Source organism: Anomaloglossus baeobatrachus, chromosome 5 (genome assembly GCF_048569485.1).
Source record: "Anomaloglossus baeobatrachus isolate aAnoBae1 chromosome 5, aAnoBae1.hap1, whole genome shotgun sequence".
NCBI classification, from domain to species: Eukaryota; Metazoa; Chordata; class Amphibia; order Anura; family Aromobatidae; genus Anomaloglossus; species Anomaloglossus baeobatrachus.
Window position 1 is genome coordinate 67,247,934 of NC_134357.1, and position 16,608 is coordinate 67,264,541.

The 16,608-nt window shown below is 44.5% G+C and overlaps 1 protein-coding gene across 1 annotated transcript in view; it reads left to right on the forward strand.

Moving 5' to 3' along the window:
* The first annotated feature begins 4,806 nt into the window (after nucleotides 1-4,806).
* The window catches only part of SLC35G1 (solute carrier family 35 member G1), a 71,868-nt gene continuing 60,066 nt past the window's right edge, over nucleotides 4,807-16,608 (forward strand). Inside the window, exon 1 of the mRNA XM_075348576.1 lies at nucleotides 4,807-5,137. Within this exon, the coding sequence (XP_075204691.1) occupies nucleotides 4,879-5,137 (259 nt within the window). The 5' untranslated portion in view covers nucleotides 4,807-4,878. The remainder of the gene's footprint in view (nucleotides 5,138-16,608) is intronic.

A 16,608-nucleotide genomic window follows, 5' to 3' on the forward strand; every position in this document is an offset into this window, starting at 1 on the left:
TCGACACTACGTCAATGTTCATCATGACGACTGGTCCTCGCTTCTCCCTTGGGCTGAGTTTTCCCATCAGTGAATCCTCCTCTAGTTCTCCCTTCTATGTTGTCTACGGTCTTCAGCCTTCCGTTCCATTACCGGTATCCTCGACCTCGGATGTCCCCGCTACAGATGCCCTGTCCAGGGACTTCTCTGCTATGTGGAGTTCTGTCAAAACCTCCCTTGAACGTGCTTCCGCCCAGATGAAGAAACATACGGACAAGAGACACCTTGATCCTCCCCGCTTCTCTCCTGGGGATTTGGTGTGGCTTGCCTCCAAATACGTTAGGTTGAAGATTCCATCTTACAAGTTGGGTCCGCAGTACATCGGTCTTTTCAAGGTCGTCAAAAGGATCAACGAGGTCTCCTACAAATTGCAGCTCCCATCCACGATGCGGATCCCGAACTCCTTCCACGTCTCCTTGCTCAAGCCAGTCGTCCTTGGTCCCTTCTCCTCTGATGCCGGTACTCCTCCTCCTCCTATTGCTGACGACGATGAGTAAAGGCCCCGTCACACAAAGAGATAAATCTTTGGCAGATCTGTGGTTGCAGTGAAATCATGGACATATTGTTCCATTTGTACACAGCCACAAACCTGGCACTGATTGTCCACAATTTCACTGCAACCACAGATCTGCCGCAGATTTATCTCTGTGTGTGACAGGGCATTTAGAGTAAGAGATATAGTGGCCATGAAAACCGTGCGGGGTAAGCAGTTCTTTCTTGTTGATTGGGAGGGCTACGGTCCCGAAAACCAGTCCTGGGAACCCCGGGAGAACGTAGGTACTCATCTGATACGCGACTTCTTGTCCCGGTTGCGGGGAGGGGGGGCGTGAGGGAGGGGGTACTGTTACGCTCCCCGGTCCCCGGCGCCGCCTGTCACTCACCGCTCCAGCCCCCGGTTCTCCTGCCCGCGGCTGCTCCTCTCACTCCCCCTCCTCTGCGTCCTCCATGCCTCCCGTCCGCTGGCTCCGGCGTCCCCCTGCGATCCGGGACATTCTGTCTGGATCCCCTGCATCTCCTTCACAGCGTCCTGTACTGGCCTCCGGCACCCGAGTCTCGCGCATGCGCATTAGGGCGCGCGTGCGCTCACTCACCTTGTCTTAAAGGGCCAGCGTCCCGGGAACAGGATATGACAAGATACAGGTACAGGGTATATAAAACTTCCCTTTCCTGGTGGGCAGTGCCTGATCAACGTGTTCCCAGAGCTAGGTGCTCAGGTCCCCTTGTACTTTGTCTCTCCGTTAACTCTATCTCATCCACAGAGCCCGTCCGCTGGTCCCGACTACTGGTTCTCCAGGAAGTGTCCCGGTGACCGTCTGCTGAGGATCCCGCCATCTTCCGTCAGCCTATACCCGTCACCGATCCCCCACTCTACCTGGTACATCCGCCTGCACGGCTCACTGGACCCGGACCCCGTCTGCTGCTCCTACCCGGCACCTGAACCCGGTTCCAGCCATCCATCCTGCTGTCGGTGCCTTTGGACTCAGAGACACTCCCTGCAGATCCCTGAAGGACTAGTACCCCTAGTGTTCCGGCTACTGTGAATGATGTACGCATCTGTATGTCCGTGTCTGTGTGTGCATGGGGCCCACTCAGATTCTTTCGCCCGGAGGCCCACGAAAAACCTGGAGCCGGCCATACCCGCACCCCACACCTTTGTTACTTCACTCCACCTGTAATATTGAATGACAAACCAAACCGGTTCATCCATTAGAATTGTGTAATGATTCAGTGAGCAGACGAAGCAGCAGGTAATATCACCTATAAGCAATCCGTCTGGTGTGACTGATGTAGCAGTGATGTAACACTGGTGTCCTCACACTATTCTGTATACATGCAAATGTATAAAAAGTAACGGACATTTTGATTGGACAGTAAACGCAGCAAAACGTTTTGCACATACAAAAAAAACCACAGCTGTAAAAATGCAGTATGATATGTGAGGTACATGACGTGGACTCAGGAGATGAATCTGCTCCATCTGCTCCACTAAGTGCTGGCTGTGCTATACAGATGGAGCCTTCCTCTAACAGCTGATAGATATTTTGTATAGCTTTCAAATATCCAAATAAATTATTAAATGGAAAAAACAGAATGGGGTCTCCCCCAAGTTTGATAACCGGTAAAGCAGACAGCTGGTAGCTGATGTTATCAGGCTAGGAAGGTCCATGGTTATTGAGCCCTCCACAGCCTAAAATTACCAGCCCTCAGCCACCCCAGAAGTGGCACATTACAAGATATTGGTGCTTCCCCTCGGCTCTTCCCGATGCTGGGGTGCGGTGGCAATCAGGGAAATGCTAGTTGGGGTTGATGTCAGCTTTGAAGTGTCAGCTGGCATCAAGCCCAGGTGTAAATAGTGGAGAGTAGTCCATCAGACACCCCCATTACTAATCCGGTAATAATAATAAAAAAAAATACATACCCAACGTTTTCGCTTGTTCACCACTTTATTAAAAAAAAAAAAAAAAAATTAAAAAACCCACGCAGGTCCACCGTGTTCTTCCAAATCCATCGTAGTCGCTGCGTTACTCGAGACCTGGTAACGTTCCTGATGTCATCACTTGGCAGAGGCGCCGAGCAGAGCAGTGTGACCCAGAAGTGGCTGTAAACAAAGTCTATGGAATGTAAGAACGGGGCTCCATAGACTTTGGTTATCAGAATCGCTGGACCACATTAGACTTGCGTTTTTTTTTTTAAAAATAAAGTGCTGAATGAGAGAGAGTGTATTTTATTTCTCTGTGTTTTTAGGTTTCTGTTTTTTTTTCAGGTTTCCATTTGTGGGCTACGGCGGATTCCCTGGACTATGGCGGACCTGTGTGGGTTTTTAATTTTTTTTTTAAAAAAGAGGGAATTTTCAGGAAATGTTTACTTCAATAAATTTTTTAATGTGTGTCTTTCTTTTTATTACTGCGTTAGTAATGGGGGTGTCTGATAGGTGCCCATCCATTACTTACACCAGGGTTTGATGCCAGCTGTCACTAAACAGCTGACATCAACCCCAAAAGTATTAACAGAGCAATTGTGAAGAGCCAGGCAAAAAGTCAGAATTGGCGCATCTAATGGATGCACCACGTCTGGGGTTGGTGTGGGGTACTCGGTTCTGGGCAGTATAGGTTTTGGGGAAGTCACGGTGGTGGCCGTTACCCGGTTCCGTGCCCTGGGCCCTTTTTGTAATGGGGATATTTACAGGGGAGAATAAGATAATGTTCACATATGACACCACTTGCGGTGTTGCGGTTAAGTGTAGGGAGCCGCCGCTGAAGAATGTCTCTACTGCGGTTGGTGGTATTAGCAGCTAGTAGGGTAGACCCTCCGCAAGTAGGGTTTTGCCCCAGCGGGTGTATGGTGCAGTGGGCGTCGGAAGAAGGTAGTCCACATAGGTATTCAGTGCAACTGGTTTACTCACTGCTGGTAGGTGTTAACTGGTTGCCCGAGGCTGGCTGGTTTCGCCTCCAAGTCCCCTTGGTCCTAGTGCCAGTTTGGTTCTCTGGTAACTCCTTCCCCTGCACGTGTCACGGGTAAGTGGGTTCCTGTGGCGTAGAGCAACTGGGGGTCCCCGTTCTGTGGTTTGTCCACTTCTGTCTGCCTGACGGTAGCGTGAACCCTGTGGGGTTGGAGTATCTGGTCTCCTGTCCCCGGTTCTCTCTTTGCTACTGAGTCTTCGGATTCTTTAGGGTCAGCAAGGTCCTTGATGGTCCCCCTTGCTGTGCAGGTGTTAACAGGTCGGCCTGGAGCTCTTTCCTGTCCTAGGGTCCTGTACCCCGTCGGTGCGTAGTTCCGGGAGTACTCCACCGTCAACCACTTCTCCTGGGTACCAGGTCACCTTTAACCCACGACAGACCGTCTCCTCATGTCCACCTTCACACACTACACTCCACTACTTGGTCTCTCTCCACAGTCCACCCCTCCTGCCTGGCAACTAGTGGACTGGATTGGCTCCACCTCTAGGTGGCCATCCATTGGTCCCACCCTAGCTGGGTACCATTGTATGGGGGATTGTTGGGGAAAACTGGGATTACCTGGGGTTTTGTTGGTACCAGCACTGGGGTTCTGGGTCCCTAAGGGGGTAGACCCTGCATCCTGGTGGGGATGCAGAACCTTGTAGCACCCTGATGGTCTCAGGGGCGCTACAGCTTGGACTGCTATTTTTAGACTAGGAGGGGCCAAATAACCATTGACCTTTCCAGCCTGATAATACCAGCCCCCAGTTTTCTACTTTTCCTTGACTGGTTACCAAAAATAGGGGGAGCCCATGTCATTTTTCCCATTTATATATTTATTTGGTTATTAGAAAGCCATTCTATCTATCTATCTATCTATCATCTATTATCTTTGCACATGTATAACCCTTACAAGTCATTTCTTAAATGCTTTTTACCCGATACGTGTCACACGTGCGTTTCTTTTTGGCCTTGTCCTCATGATGCAATTTCAGGTAAAAAGAAAAACATAAAGAATATATATATATATATATATATATATATATATATATATATATTAAAGTTCTGATATTATTTTTAAAGCAAATAACCCAACCTTGTGAGTGTATTACCCTGTAAACATACTACCTATGGAGGCGAGCATACCAGGAGTACAATGATTGCGGCTCCCACATGAGGTGATACCTCACTCCTCCATTGCTCCTCCTGGCACTCCGCCGCCGCTTTGTATCCTTCCTGTGGATGGAAGGTTCTGTGTCTGCAGGCCCCGCCCCCTCAGCGCTGTCACTCGCCGGCTCCCGCTCTCTGCTGCCCCCTGTGGCCGTCTCTATGGCACAGACACCGGGATGATCGCCCTCGGCGCACACAGACTACCGGCCTGACACAGGATAACGGGGCCGCCATGGGCAGCGAGGACCGGGAAGGTGCGGAAGAGGAGCCGGAGATCATTGCCCTAGAGACACTGGGCCGACACAACCCTCCCCCGGAGAACAATGGCAGCCTGGAGGAACCCAGGTGGGACAGTGACCGGCAGCAGACAGCAGCAGCCTGTGCAGAGGACGACACCGCCGACCCCGAGCGCCCCCGGGACCCCGAGGACGAGCAGCGCTGCTGCCCCCACAACACCTGCGCCGGCCTGATGGTGACGGACGAGAAGACGGGTGAGGCCCCGAGTGTGTCCCCCAATATGTGCCCATATGTCACCTATATATAATGTGCTTATGTGTGTATATCTGTTATACCCATGATGTACAGTATACAGAGGTATATAGCTGTAATGTACAGTATACAGAGGTATATAGCTGTAATGTACAGTGTACAGGGGTATATAGCTGTAATGTACAGTATACAGGGGTATATAGCTGTAATGTACAGTATACAGGGGTATATAGCTGTAATGTACAGTATACAGGGGTATATAGCTGTAATGTACAGTATACAGGGGTATATAGCTGTAATGTACAGTATACAGGGGTATATAGCTGTAATGTACAGTATACAGGGGTATATAGCTGTAATGTACAGTATACAGGGGTATATAGCTGTAATGTACAGTATACAGGGGTATACAGCTGTAATGTACAGTATACAGGGGTATATAGCTGTAATGTACAGTGTACAGGGGTATATAGCTGTAATGTACAGTATACAGGGGTATACAGCTGTAATGTACAGTGTACAGGGGTATATAGCTGTAATGTACAGTATACAGGGGTATATAGCTGTAATGTACAGTATACAGGGGTATACAGCTGTAATGTACAGTATACAGGGGTATATAGCTGTAATGTACAGTGTACAGGGGTATATAGCTGTAATGTACAGTATACAGGGGTATACAGCTGTAATGTACAGTATACAGGGGTATACAGCTGTAATGTACAGTATACAGGGGTATATAGCTGTAATGTACAGTGTACAGGGGTATATAGCTGTAATATACAGTATACAGGGGTATATAGCTGTAATGTACAGTGTACAGGGGTATATAGCTGTAATGTACAGTGTACAGGGGTATATAGCTGTAATGTACAGTGTACAGGGGTATATAGCTGTAATGTACAGTGTACAGGGGTATATAGCTGTAATATACAGTATACAGGGGTATATAGCTGTAATGTACAGTGTACAGGGGTATATAGCTGTAATGTACAGTGTACAGGGGTATATAGCTGTAATGTACAGTGTACAGGGGTATATAGCTGTAATGTACAGTATACAGGGGTATATAGCTGTAATGTACAGTGTACAGGGGTATATAGCTGTAATGTACAGTGTACAGGGGTATATAGCTGTAATGTACAGTGTACAGGGGTATATAGCTGTAATGTACAGTGTACAGGGGTATATAGCTGTAATGTACAGTGTACAGGGGTATATAGCTGTAATGTACAGTGTACAGGGGTATATAGCTGTAATGTACAGTGTACAGGGGTATATAGCTGTAATGTACAGTGTACAGGGGTATATAGCTGTAATGTACAGTGTACAGGGGTATATAGCTGTAATGTACAGTGTACAGGGGTATATAGCTGTAATGTACAGTGTACAGGGGTATATAGCTGTAATGTACAGTGTACAGGGGTATATAGCTGTAATGTACAGTGTACAGGGGTATATAGCTGTAATGTACAGTGTACAGGGGTATATAGCTGTAATGTACAGTGTACAGGGGTATATAGCTGTAATGTACAGTGTACAGGGGTATATAGCTGTAATGTACAGTGTACAGGGGTATATAGCTGTAATGTACAGTGTACAGGGGTATATAGCTGTAATGTACAGTGTACAGGGGTATATAGCTGTAATGTACAGTGTACAGGGGTATATAGCTGTAATGTACAGTGTACAGGGGTATATAGATATGTAGTGTATAAAGGGGGTATATAGATATGTAGTGTATAAAGGGGGTATATACTGTGATGTATAGTATACAGGGGTATATAGCTGTAATGTACAGTGTGCAGGGGGATATAGCTGTAATATACAGTATACAGGGGGATATAGCTGTAATATACAGTATACAGGGGGATATAGCTGTAATGTACAGTGTACAGGGGTATATAGCTGTAATGTACAGTGTACAGGGGTATATAGCTGTAATGTACAGTATACAGGGGTATATAGCTGTAATGTACAGTGTACAGGGGTATATAGCTGTAATGTACAGTGTACAGGGGTATATAGCTGTAATGTACAGTATACAGGGGTATATAGCTGTAATGTACAGTGTACAGGGGTATATAGCTGTAATGTACAGTGTATAGGGGTATATAGCTGTAATGTACAGTGTACAGGGGTATATAGCTGTAATGTACAGTGTACAGGGGTATATAGCTGTAATGTACAGTGTACAGGGGTATATAGCTGTAATGTACAGTGTACAGGGGTATATAGCTGTAATGTACAGTGTACAGGGGTATATAGCTGTAATGTACAGTGTACAGGGGTATATAGCTGTAATGTACAGTGTACAGGGGTATATAGCTGTAATGTACAGTGTACAGGGGTATATAGCTGTAATGTACAGTGTACAGGGGTATATAGATATGTAGTGTATAAAGGGGGTATATACTGTGATGTATAGTATACAGGGGGATATAGCTGTAATATACAGTATACAGGGGGATATAGCTGTAATATACAGTATACAGGGGTATATAGCTGTAATGTACAGTGTACAGGGGTATATAGCTGTAATGTACAGTGTACAGGGGTATATAGATATGTAGTGTATAAAGGGGGTATATAGATATGTAGTGTATAAAGGGGGTATATACTGTGATGTATAGTATACAGGGGGATATAGCTGTAATATACAGTATACAGGGGGATATAGCTGTAATATACAGTATACAGGGGGATATAGCTGTAATATACAGTATACAGGGGTATATAGCTGTAATGTACAGTGTACAGGGGTATATAGCTGTAATGTACAGTGTACAGGGGTATATAGATATGTAGTGTATAAAGGGGGTATATAGATATGTAGTGTATAAAGGGGGTATATACTGTGATGTATAGTATACAGGGGTATATAGCTGTAATGTACAGTGTACAGGGGGATATAGCTGTAATATACAGTATACAGGGGGATATAGCTGTACTATACAGTATACAGGGGTATATAGCTGTAATGTACAGTGTACAGGGGTATATAGCTGTAATGTACAGTGTACAGGGGTATATAGCTGTAATGTACAGTATACAGGGGTATATAGCTGTAATGTACAGTGTACAGGGGTATATAGCTGTAATGTACAGTGTACCGGGGTATATAGCTGTAATGTACAGTATACAGGGGTATATAGCTGTAATGTACAGTATACAGGGGTATATAGCTGTAATGTACAGTGTACAGGGGTATATAGCTGTAATGTACAGTATACAGGGGTATATAGCTGTAATGTACAGTGTACAGGGGTATATAGCTGTAATGTACAGTGTACAGGGGTATATAGCTGTAATGTACAGTGTACAGGGGTATATAGCTGTAATGTACAGTGTACAGGGGTATATAGCTGTAATGTACAGTGTACAGGGGTATATAGCTGTAATGTACAGTGTACAGGGGTATATAGCTGTAATGTACAGTGTACAGGGGTATATAGATATGTAGTGTATAAAGGGGGTATATACTGTGATGTATAGTATACAGGGGGATATAGCTGTAATATACAGTATACAGGGGGATATAGCTGTAATATACAGTATACAGGGGTATATAGCTGTAATGTACAGTGTACAGGGGTATATAGCTGTAATGTACAGTGTACAGGGGTATATAGATATGTAGTGTATAAAGGGGGTATATAGATATGTAGTGTATAAAGGGGGTATATACTGTGATGTATAGTATACAGGGGGATATAGCTGTAATATACAGTATACAGGGGATATAGCTGTAATATACAGTATACAGGGGTATATAGCTGTAATGTACAGTGTACAGGGGTATATAGCTGTAATGTACAGTGTACAGGGGTATATAGATATGTAGTGTATAAAGGGGGTATATAGATATGTAGTGTATAAAGGGGGTATATACTGTGATGTATAGTATACAGGGGGATATAGCTGTAATATACAGTATACAGGGGGATATAGCTGTAATATACAAATATACAGTATACAGGGGGATATAGCTGTAATGTACAGTGTACAGGGGTATATAGCTGTAATGTACAGTGTACAGGGGTATATAGCTGTAATGTACAGTGTACAGGGGTATATAGCTGTAATGTACAGTGTACAGGGGTATATAGCTGTAATGTACAGTATACAGGGGTATATAGCTGTAATGTACAGTGTACAGGGGTATATAGCTGTAATGTACAGTGTACAGGGGTATATAGCTGTAATGTACAGTGTACAGGGGTATATAGCTGTAATGTACAGTGTACAGGGGTATATAGCTGTAATGTACAGTGTACAGGGGTATATAGCTGTAATGTACAGTATACAGGGGTATATAGCTGTAATGTACAGTGTACAGGGGTATATAGCTGTAATGTACAGTGTACAGGGGTATATAGCTGTAATGTACAGTGTACAGGGGTATATAGCTGTAATGTACAGTGTACAGGGGTATATAGCTGTAATGTACAGTGTACAGGGGTATATAGATATGTAGTGTATAAAGGGGGTATATACTGTGATGTATAGTATACAGGGGGATATAGCTGTAATGTACAGTGTACAGGGGTATATAGATATGTAGTGTATAAAGGGGGTATATACTGTGATGTATAGTATACAGGGGGATATAGCTGTAATATACAGTATACAGTGGGATATAGCTGTAATATACAGTATACAGGGGTATATAGCTGTAATGTACAGTGTACAGGGGTATATAGATATGTAGTGTATAAAGGGGGTATATACTGTGATGTATAGTATACAGGGGGATATAGCTGTAATATACAGTATACAGTGGGATATAGCTGTAATATACAGTATACAGGGGTATATAGCTGTAATGTACAGTGTACAGGGGTATATAGCTGTAATGTACAGTGTACAGGGGTATATAGCTGTAATGTACAGTGTACAGGGGTATATAGCTGTAATGTACAGTGTACAGGGGTATATAGCTGTAATGTACAGTGTACAGGGGTATATAGATATGTAGTGTATAGAGGGGGTATATAGATATGTAGTGTATAAAGGGGGTATATACTGTGATGTATAGTATACAGGGGGATATAGCTGTAATATACAGTATACAGGGGGATATAGCTGTAATATACAGTGTACAGGGGTATATAGCTGTAATGTACAGTGTACAGGGGTATATAGCTGTAATGTACAGTATACAGGGGTATATAGCTGCAATGTACAGTGTACAGGGGTATATAGCTGTAATGTACAGTGTACAGGGGTATATAGCTGTAATGTACAGTATACAGGGGTATATAGCTGTAATGTACAGTGTACAGGGGTATATAGCTGTAATGTACAGTGTACAGGGGTATATAGCTGTAATGTACAGTGTACAGGGGTATATAGCTGTAATGTACAGTGTACAGGGGTATATAGCTGTAATGTACAGTGTACAGGGGTATATAGATATGTAGTGTATAGAGGGGGTATATAGATATGTAGTGTATAAAGGGGGTATATACTGTGATGTATAGTATACAGGGGGATATAGCTGTAATATACAGTATACAGGGGGATATAGCTGTAATATACAGTATACAGGGGTATATAGCTGTAATGTACAGTGTACAGGGGTATATAGCTGTAATGTACAGTGTACAGGGGTATATAGATATGTAGTGTATAAAGGGGGTATATAGATATGTAGTGTATAAAGGGGGTATATACTGTGATGTATAGTATACAGGGGGATATAGCTGTATTGTAGAATATAGAGGGGTATATAGATATTATGTAGTGTATAAAGGGGTATATACTGTGATGTGTAATATACAGAGTACAGGGGTATACAGTGGGTATGGAAAGTATTCAGACCCCTTTAAATTTTCCCTCTTTGTTTCATTGCAGTCATTTGGTAAATTCAAAAAAGTTCATTATTTTCCTCATTAATGTGCACTCTGCCCCCCATCCCCCATCCCCCATCCCCCCATCCCCCATCCCCCCATCCCCCCATCCCACATCCCCCATCCCCCATCCCCCCATCCCCCATCCCCCATCCCCCCATCCCCCATCCTCCATCCCCCATCTTGACAGGAAAAAAAACACAAATGTAGAAATTTTTGCAAATCTATTAAACAAGAAAAGCTGAAATATCACATGGTAAAAAGTATTCAGACCCTTAGCTCAGACACTCATATTTTAGGCTGCTTTCACACATCCGGTTTTTGCTGTGCGGCACAAAACGTCGCTTTGCAGAAAAATCGCAACCGTTTTTTTATTGCCACCGGTTTTCCCGCATAGACTTGCATTAGCACCGTATTGTGCCGCATGGCCTTGCGTTGTGTCCGTTTTTTGCCGGATGCGGCATATTTAGCCCATGCAGTGGCCAGATGGAACGTTGCCTGGCACGTTTTTTTGTGCGGCTAAAAAACTGCATCTCGCCGGATCTGGCGCGATGCGGCGTGATTTACAATGGAAGCCTATGGACGCCGAATGTGGCATCCTGCGGCAAAAACTGCATCCGGCCGCTGGATGCGTTTTTTTGCACTCCGCATAATCAGTATCAAGCTGCATCTGTCAAAAACGGACGGGCCGCATGGAAAAACTTATGCAACAGATCCGTTTTTTTCACCGCATCCGTTGCATAGGTGTTTGAGCCGGATTGAGCCGCTCAGCACAAACCGGATGTGTGAAAGCAGCCTAAGGCTAGGTTCACACTTCCGTTAAATTGTATCAGTCACAATCCGCTGCTCTGGTAAACAACGGATTCCGTTTGGCGGATTCCGTTGTTCCCATAGACTTGTATGAGCGGCGGATTGTGACTGATGATGCTGCGTTGCACCTTCCGCCCGACTGATCAGTCGTGGAACGACTGACCGCCGGGCGGGAGGAACGCAGCCTTTAACGTTTTTTGAGCAGTGTAGTCCGTCGGATTTCGCTGCGCATGCTCTCTGGCTCCCTGCACACGTCACCAGCTTTGCTTGGTTACCAGATATTTACCCTGGTTACAGTGCAAGGAGCCAGCGCTAAGCGGTGTACGCCCGTAACCAAGGTAAATATCGGGTAACCAAGGTAAACATCGGGTGCTTTGCTTTACCCTATATTTAGTTTGGTTACGTGTGCAGGGAGGCCGACACTTCCTCGCTCGGCCCCGCCCCCTCCCGCACTCCGCACATGTGTGTACACACACACACACACACACCTGTCCCCAGCCCTGCAGACAAGCACTGCCACTGACATCCTCAACGCCTGGCCCCACTCGGATCCTCCCCCACTCCGCATGTGTACACTCACTCACACACACACTCACTCACTCACAACACTCACTCACACACTCACCTGTCCCCAGCCATACAGACCGCAGCACTTCCACTGACATCCTCAGCGCCTGGCCCCGCCCCCACTCGGCTCCACCCCCTCCCGCACTCTGCATGTGTACACTCACTCACTCACAACGCTCACTCACACACACTCACCTGTCCCCAGCCGTGCAGACCGCAGCACTGCCACTGACATCCTCAGCGCCTGGCTCCGCCTCCCGCACACAACGGAGTCCGACAAGGAAATTCTTTTCATTGTCATCCGTTGTACAACGCATCAGTCACATGCATCAAGCGACGCATGTGACTGATACAAAACAACGGAAATGTGCACTTAGCCTAAGTCACATGCTGTCTATTTCCTTGTGATCCTCCTTGAGATGCTTCTCCTCCTTCCTTGGAGTTCAGCTGCGTTTAACTAAACTAATAGGACTTGATTTGGAAAGGCGCACACCTGTCTGTAGAAGGCTATGTTCACACACACACTGCATCTTTTGCTGCCTTTTTGCTGCATTTTTGAGGTCCCAAAGATGCCCCTAAATACATGCATTTCCTCCCCCAGCAAAGTCTATGAGATTTCTATTTTGCTGTCCACACTGGGCATCTTTTGTTGGCTGCATCTTGGCTGCGTTTTTGAAGATGCAGCATGTCAATTCTTTTCGTGTTTTTCCAGCGTTTTTGAGCCCTCCAGTCAATAGATTTGACTTAAAAAAATGCATTGGGCAAAACGCGGTAAAAACGCATCAAATGCGTTTTTGTCGCGGTGCGTTTTTGGTGCGTTTTTTGAGACAAAAACGCTGCATCTTTGTGTAAAACAAGATGCTGCGTGTAAACCTAGCCTTAGACCTCACAGCTCACAGTGCGTGTCCAACCAAAAGAAAATCATGAGGTCAAAAGAACTGCTCAAGAAGCTCAGAGACAGAATTGTGGCAAGGCACAGATCTGGCCAAGGTTACAAAAGAATTTCTGCACTACTCAAGGTTCCAAAGAGCACAGTGACCTCCATAATCCTTAAATTGAAGAAGTTTGGGACCACTAGAACTCTTCCTAGACCTGGCCGTCCAGCCAAGCTGAGCAATCGTGGGAGAAGAGCCTTGGTGAGAGAGGTAAAGAAGAACCCCAAGATCACTGTGGCTGAGCTCCAGAGATGCAGTAGGGAGATGGGAGAAAGTTCAACAAAGTCAACTATCACTGCAGCCCTCCACCAGTCGGGCCTTTATGGCAGAGTGGCCCGACAGAAGCCTCTCCTTAGGGCAAGACATATGAAAGCCTGCATAGAGTTGTCAAAAAACACATGAAGGACTCCCAGACTATGAGAAATAAGATTCTCTGGTCTGATGAGACGAAGATAGAACTTTTTGGTGATATTTCTAGACGGTATGTGTGGAGAAAACCAGGTGCTGCTCATCACCTGCCCAATACAATCCCAACAGTGAAACATGGTGGTGGCAGCATCATGCAATGGGGGCGGTTTTCAGCTGCAGATACAGGACGACTGGTTGCAATTGAAGGAAAGATGAATGCGGCCAAGTACAGAGATATCCTGGAAGCAAACCTCTTCCAGAGTGCTCTGGACCTCAGACTTGGCTGAAAGTTCACCTTCCAACAAGACAATGACCCTAAACACACAGCTAAAATAACAAAGGGAGTGGCTTCAGAACAACTCTGTGACCATTCCTGACTGGCCCAGCCAGAGCCCTGACCTAAACCCAACTGAGCATCTCTGGAGAGACCTGAAAATGGCTGTCCACCAACGATCACCATCCAACCTGATGGAATATTAATATTGTGGAACATCCAGTTTTCCTTTTATTGGGCTCACCTGGCAAACTAATTATCACAGGGATCTGAGATTGATTTCAGTGACCCAAAGAACCCTGAGACACAATACCATCAATGAGTTTCATTGGAAAAACAAAAATGTAATCGCTCTGAAACTTAAATCCAGTTTACATAATAATTTGGAACATGGTATAGCTGTAATATACAGTATACAGGGGTATATACAGTAGCTGTAATATACAGTATACAGGGGTATATAGCTGTAATATATAGTATACAGGTGTATATATGGTGATGTACAGTATACAGGGGTATATAGCTGCAATATACAGTATACAGGTGTATATATATGATGTACAGTATACAGGGTTATATAGCTGTAATATACAGTATACAGGTATATATGGTGATGTACAGTGTACAGGGGTATATAGCTGCAATATACAGTATACAGGTGTATATATGGTGATGTACAGTATACAGGGTTATATAGCTGTAATATACAGTATACAGGTGTATATATGGTGATGTACTATATACAGGAGTATATAGCTGTAATATACAGTATACAGCGCTATATAACTGTAGAGTATACAGAGATATATGGATTAGTCTGACTTAAGGCTACTTTACACACTGCGATATCGGTCCCGATATTGCTAGTGTGGGTAGCCGCCCCCATCTGTTGCGCGACAAGGGCAAATCGCTGCCCGTGCCGCACAACATCGCCCAGACCGGTCACACATACATACCTGTCCGGCGACGTCGCTGTGACGGGCGAACCGCCTCCTTTCTAAGGGGGCGGTCCGTGCGGCGTCACAGCGACGTCACTGAACTGCCGCCCAATAGCAGTGGAGGGGCGGAGCTGAGCGGGACGTAACATCCCGCCCACCTCCTTCCTTCCTCATAGCGGCCGGGAGGCAGGTAAGGGGAGCTTCCTCGTTCCTGCGGCGTCACACGCAGCGATGTATGCTGCCGCAGAAACGAGGAACAACCTCGTTACTGCTGCAGTAACGAGATTTGAGAATGGACCCCCGTGTCGCCGATTAGCGATTTTGCACGTTTTTGCAACGATGCAAAATCGCTTATCGGTGTTACACGCAACGGCATCGCTAATGCGGCCGGATGTGCGTCACGAATTCCGTGACCCCAACGAGTTCGCATTAGCGATGTCGCAGCGTGTAAAGCCCGCTTTAGTTGTGATACACTGACTTCTGTGCTGTAATTTTTCTCTAGTCACCGTCTCTTTACATTGCATGTGGTTGTACAATCCCCTCACCAAAAAGTGGAAAACCTGATTAAATATTTGCATTCCTCAGTTATAAAATGACAAATCTGTTCATGTTTTGTCTTATTCCTTTATTGTTGAACAGATTTTTGTGTTATTCCCCTATTGTTGAAAACATTTTTGTGTTATTCCTATATTGTTAAATACTTTTTTATTCCTCTATTGTTGAACACTTTTGTGTGTGATTCCTTTATTGTTGATCACTTTTTTGTTTTTCTCTTCTGTTGTTCAACACTTTTTTGTGTTACTCCTCTATTGTTGAACACTTTTTGTGTTATTCCTTTATTGTTGAACACTTTTTGTGTTATTCCTTTATTGTTGAAAACTTTTTGTGTTATTCCCCTATTGTTGAAAACATTTTTGTGGTATTGCTCTATTGTTGAACACTTTTTGTGTTATTCCCATATTGTAGAACACTATTTTTGTGTCATTCCTCTTGTTGAACACGTTTTTTTGTTATTCTTCTGTTGAAAACTTTTTTTTGTGTAATTTCTCTATTGGTGAACACTTTTGTGTGTTATTCGTCTATTGTTGAAAACGTTTTTGTTATCCTCTATTGGTGAACACTTTTGTGTGTTATTCCTTTAATGTTGATCACTTTTTTGTTTTTCTCTGTTGTTCAACACTTTTTTGTGTTACTCTATTGTTGAACAGTTTTTGTGTTATCCCTTTATTGTTGAAAACGTTTTGTGTTATTCCTCAATTGTTAAACACTATTTTTGTGTTATTTCTCTCTTGTAGAACACTATTTTTGTGTTATTCCTCTATTGTTGAAAACTTTTGTGTGTTATTCCTCTATTTTTACTTCTGGAAATGTATGAATAAATTGACAATTGGGCGTTACCATTCCCTTTGTCATAGGGGTGTATCTTACACTAACACTGTTAAATATGTGATAACGAAGTCGTGCTTGTGTAAGGAAACCCTGCTGATGTGGGGAATGATAAAACCGAGTTTTCAGTTTTTATTTATACATTTTCAGGACGAATAAAAGAGTACGGGCGTAAAATAGAATTCTAAGGAAAGATCTGATACATGTTTTCTAAGCAGACTTTTCCACGGAACTAACTGGTTATTTTTAAAGTGACTGCTCAGCTTTGTGAGGCGCCGTCATACTCGTTGACCGGATTCAGCG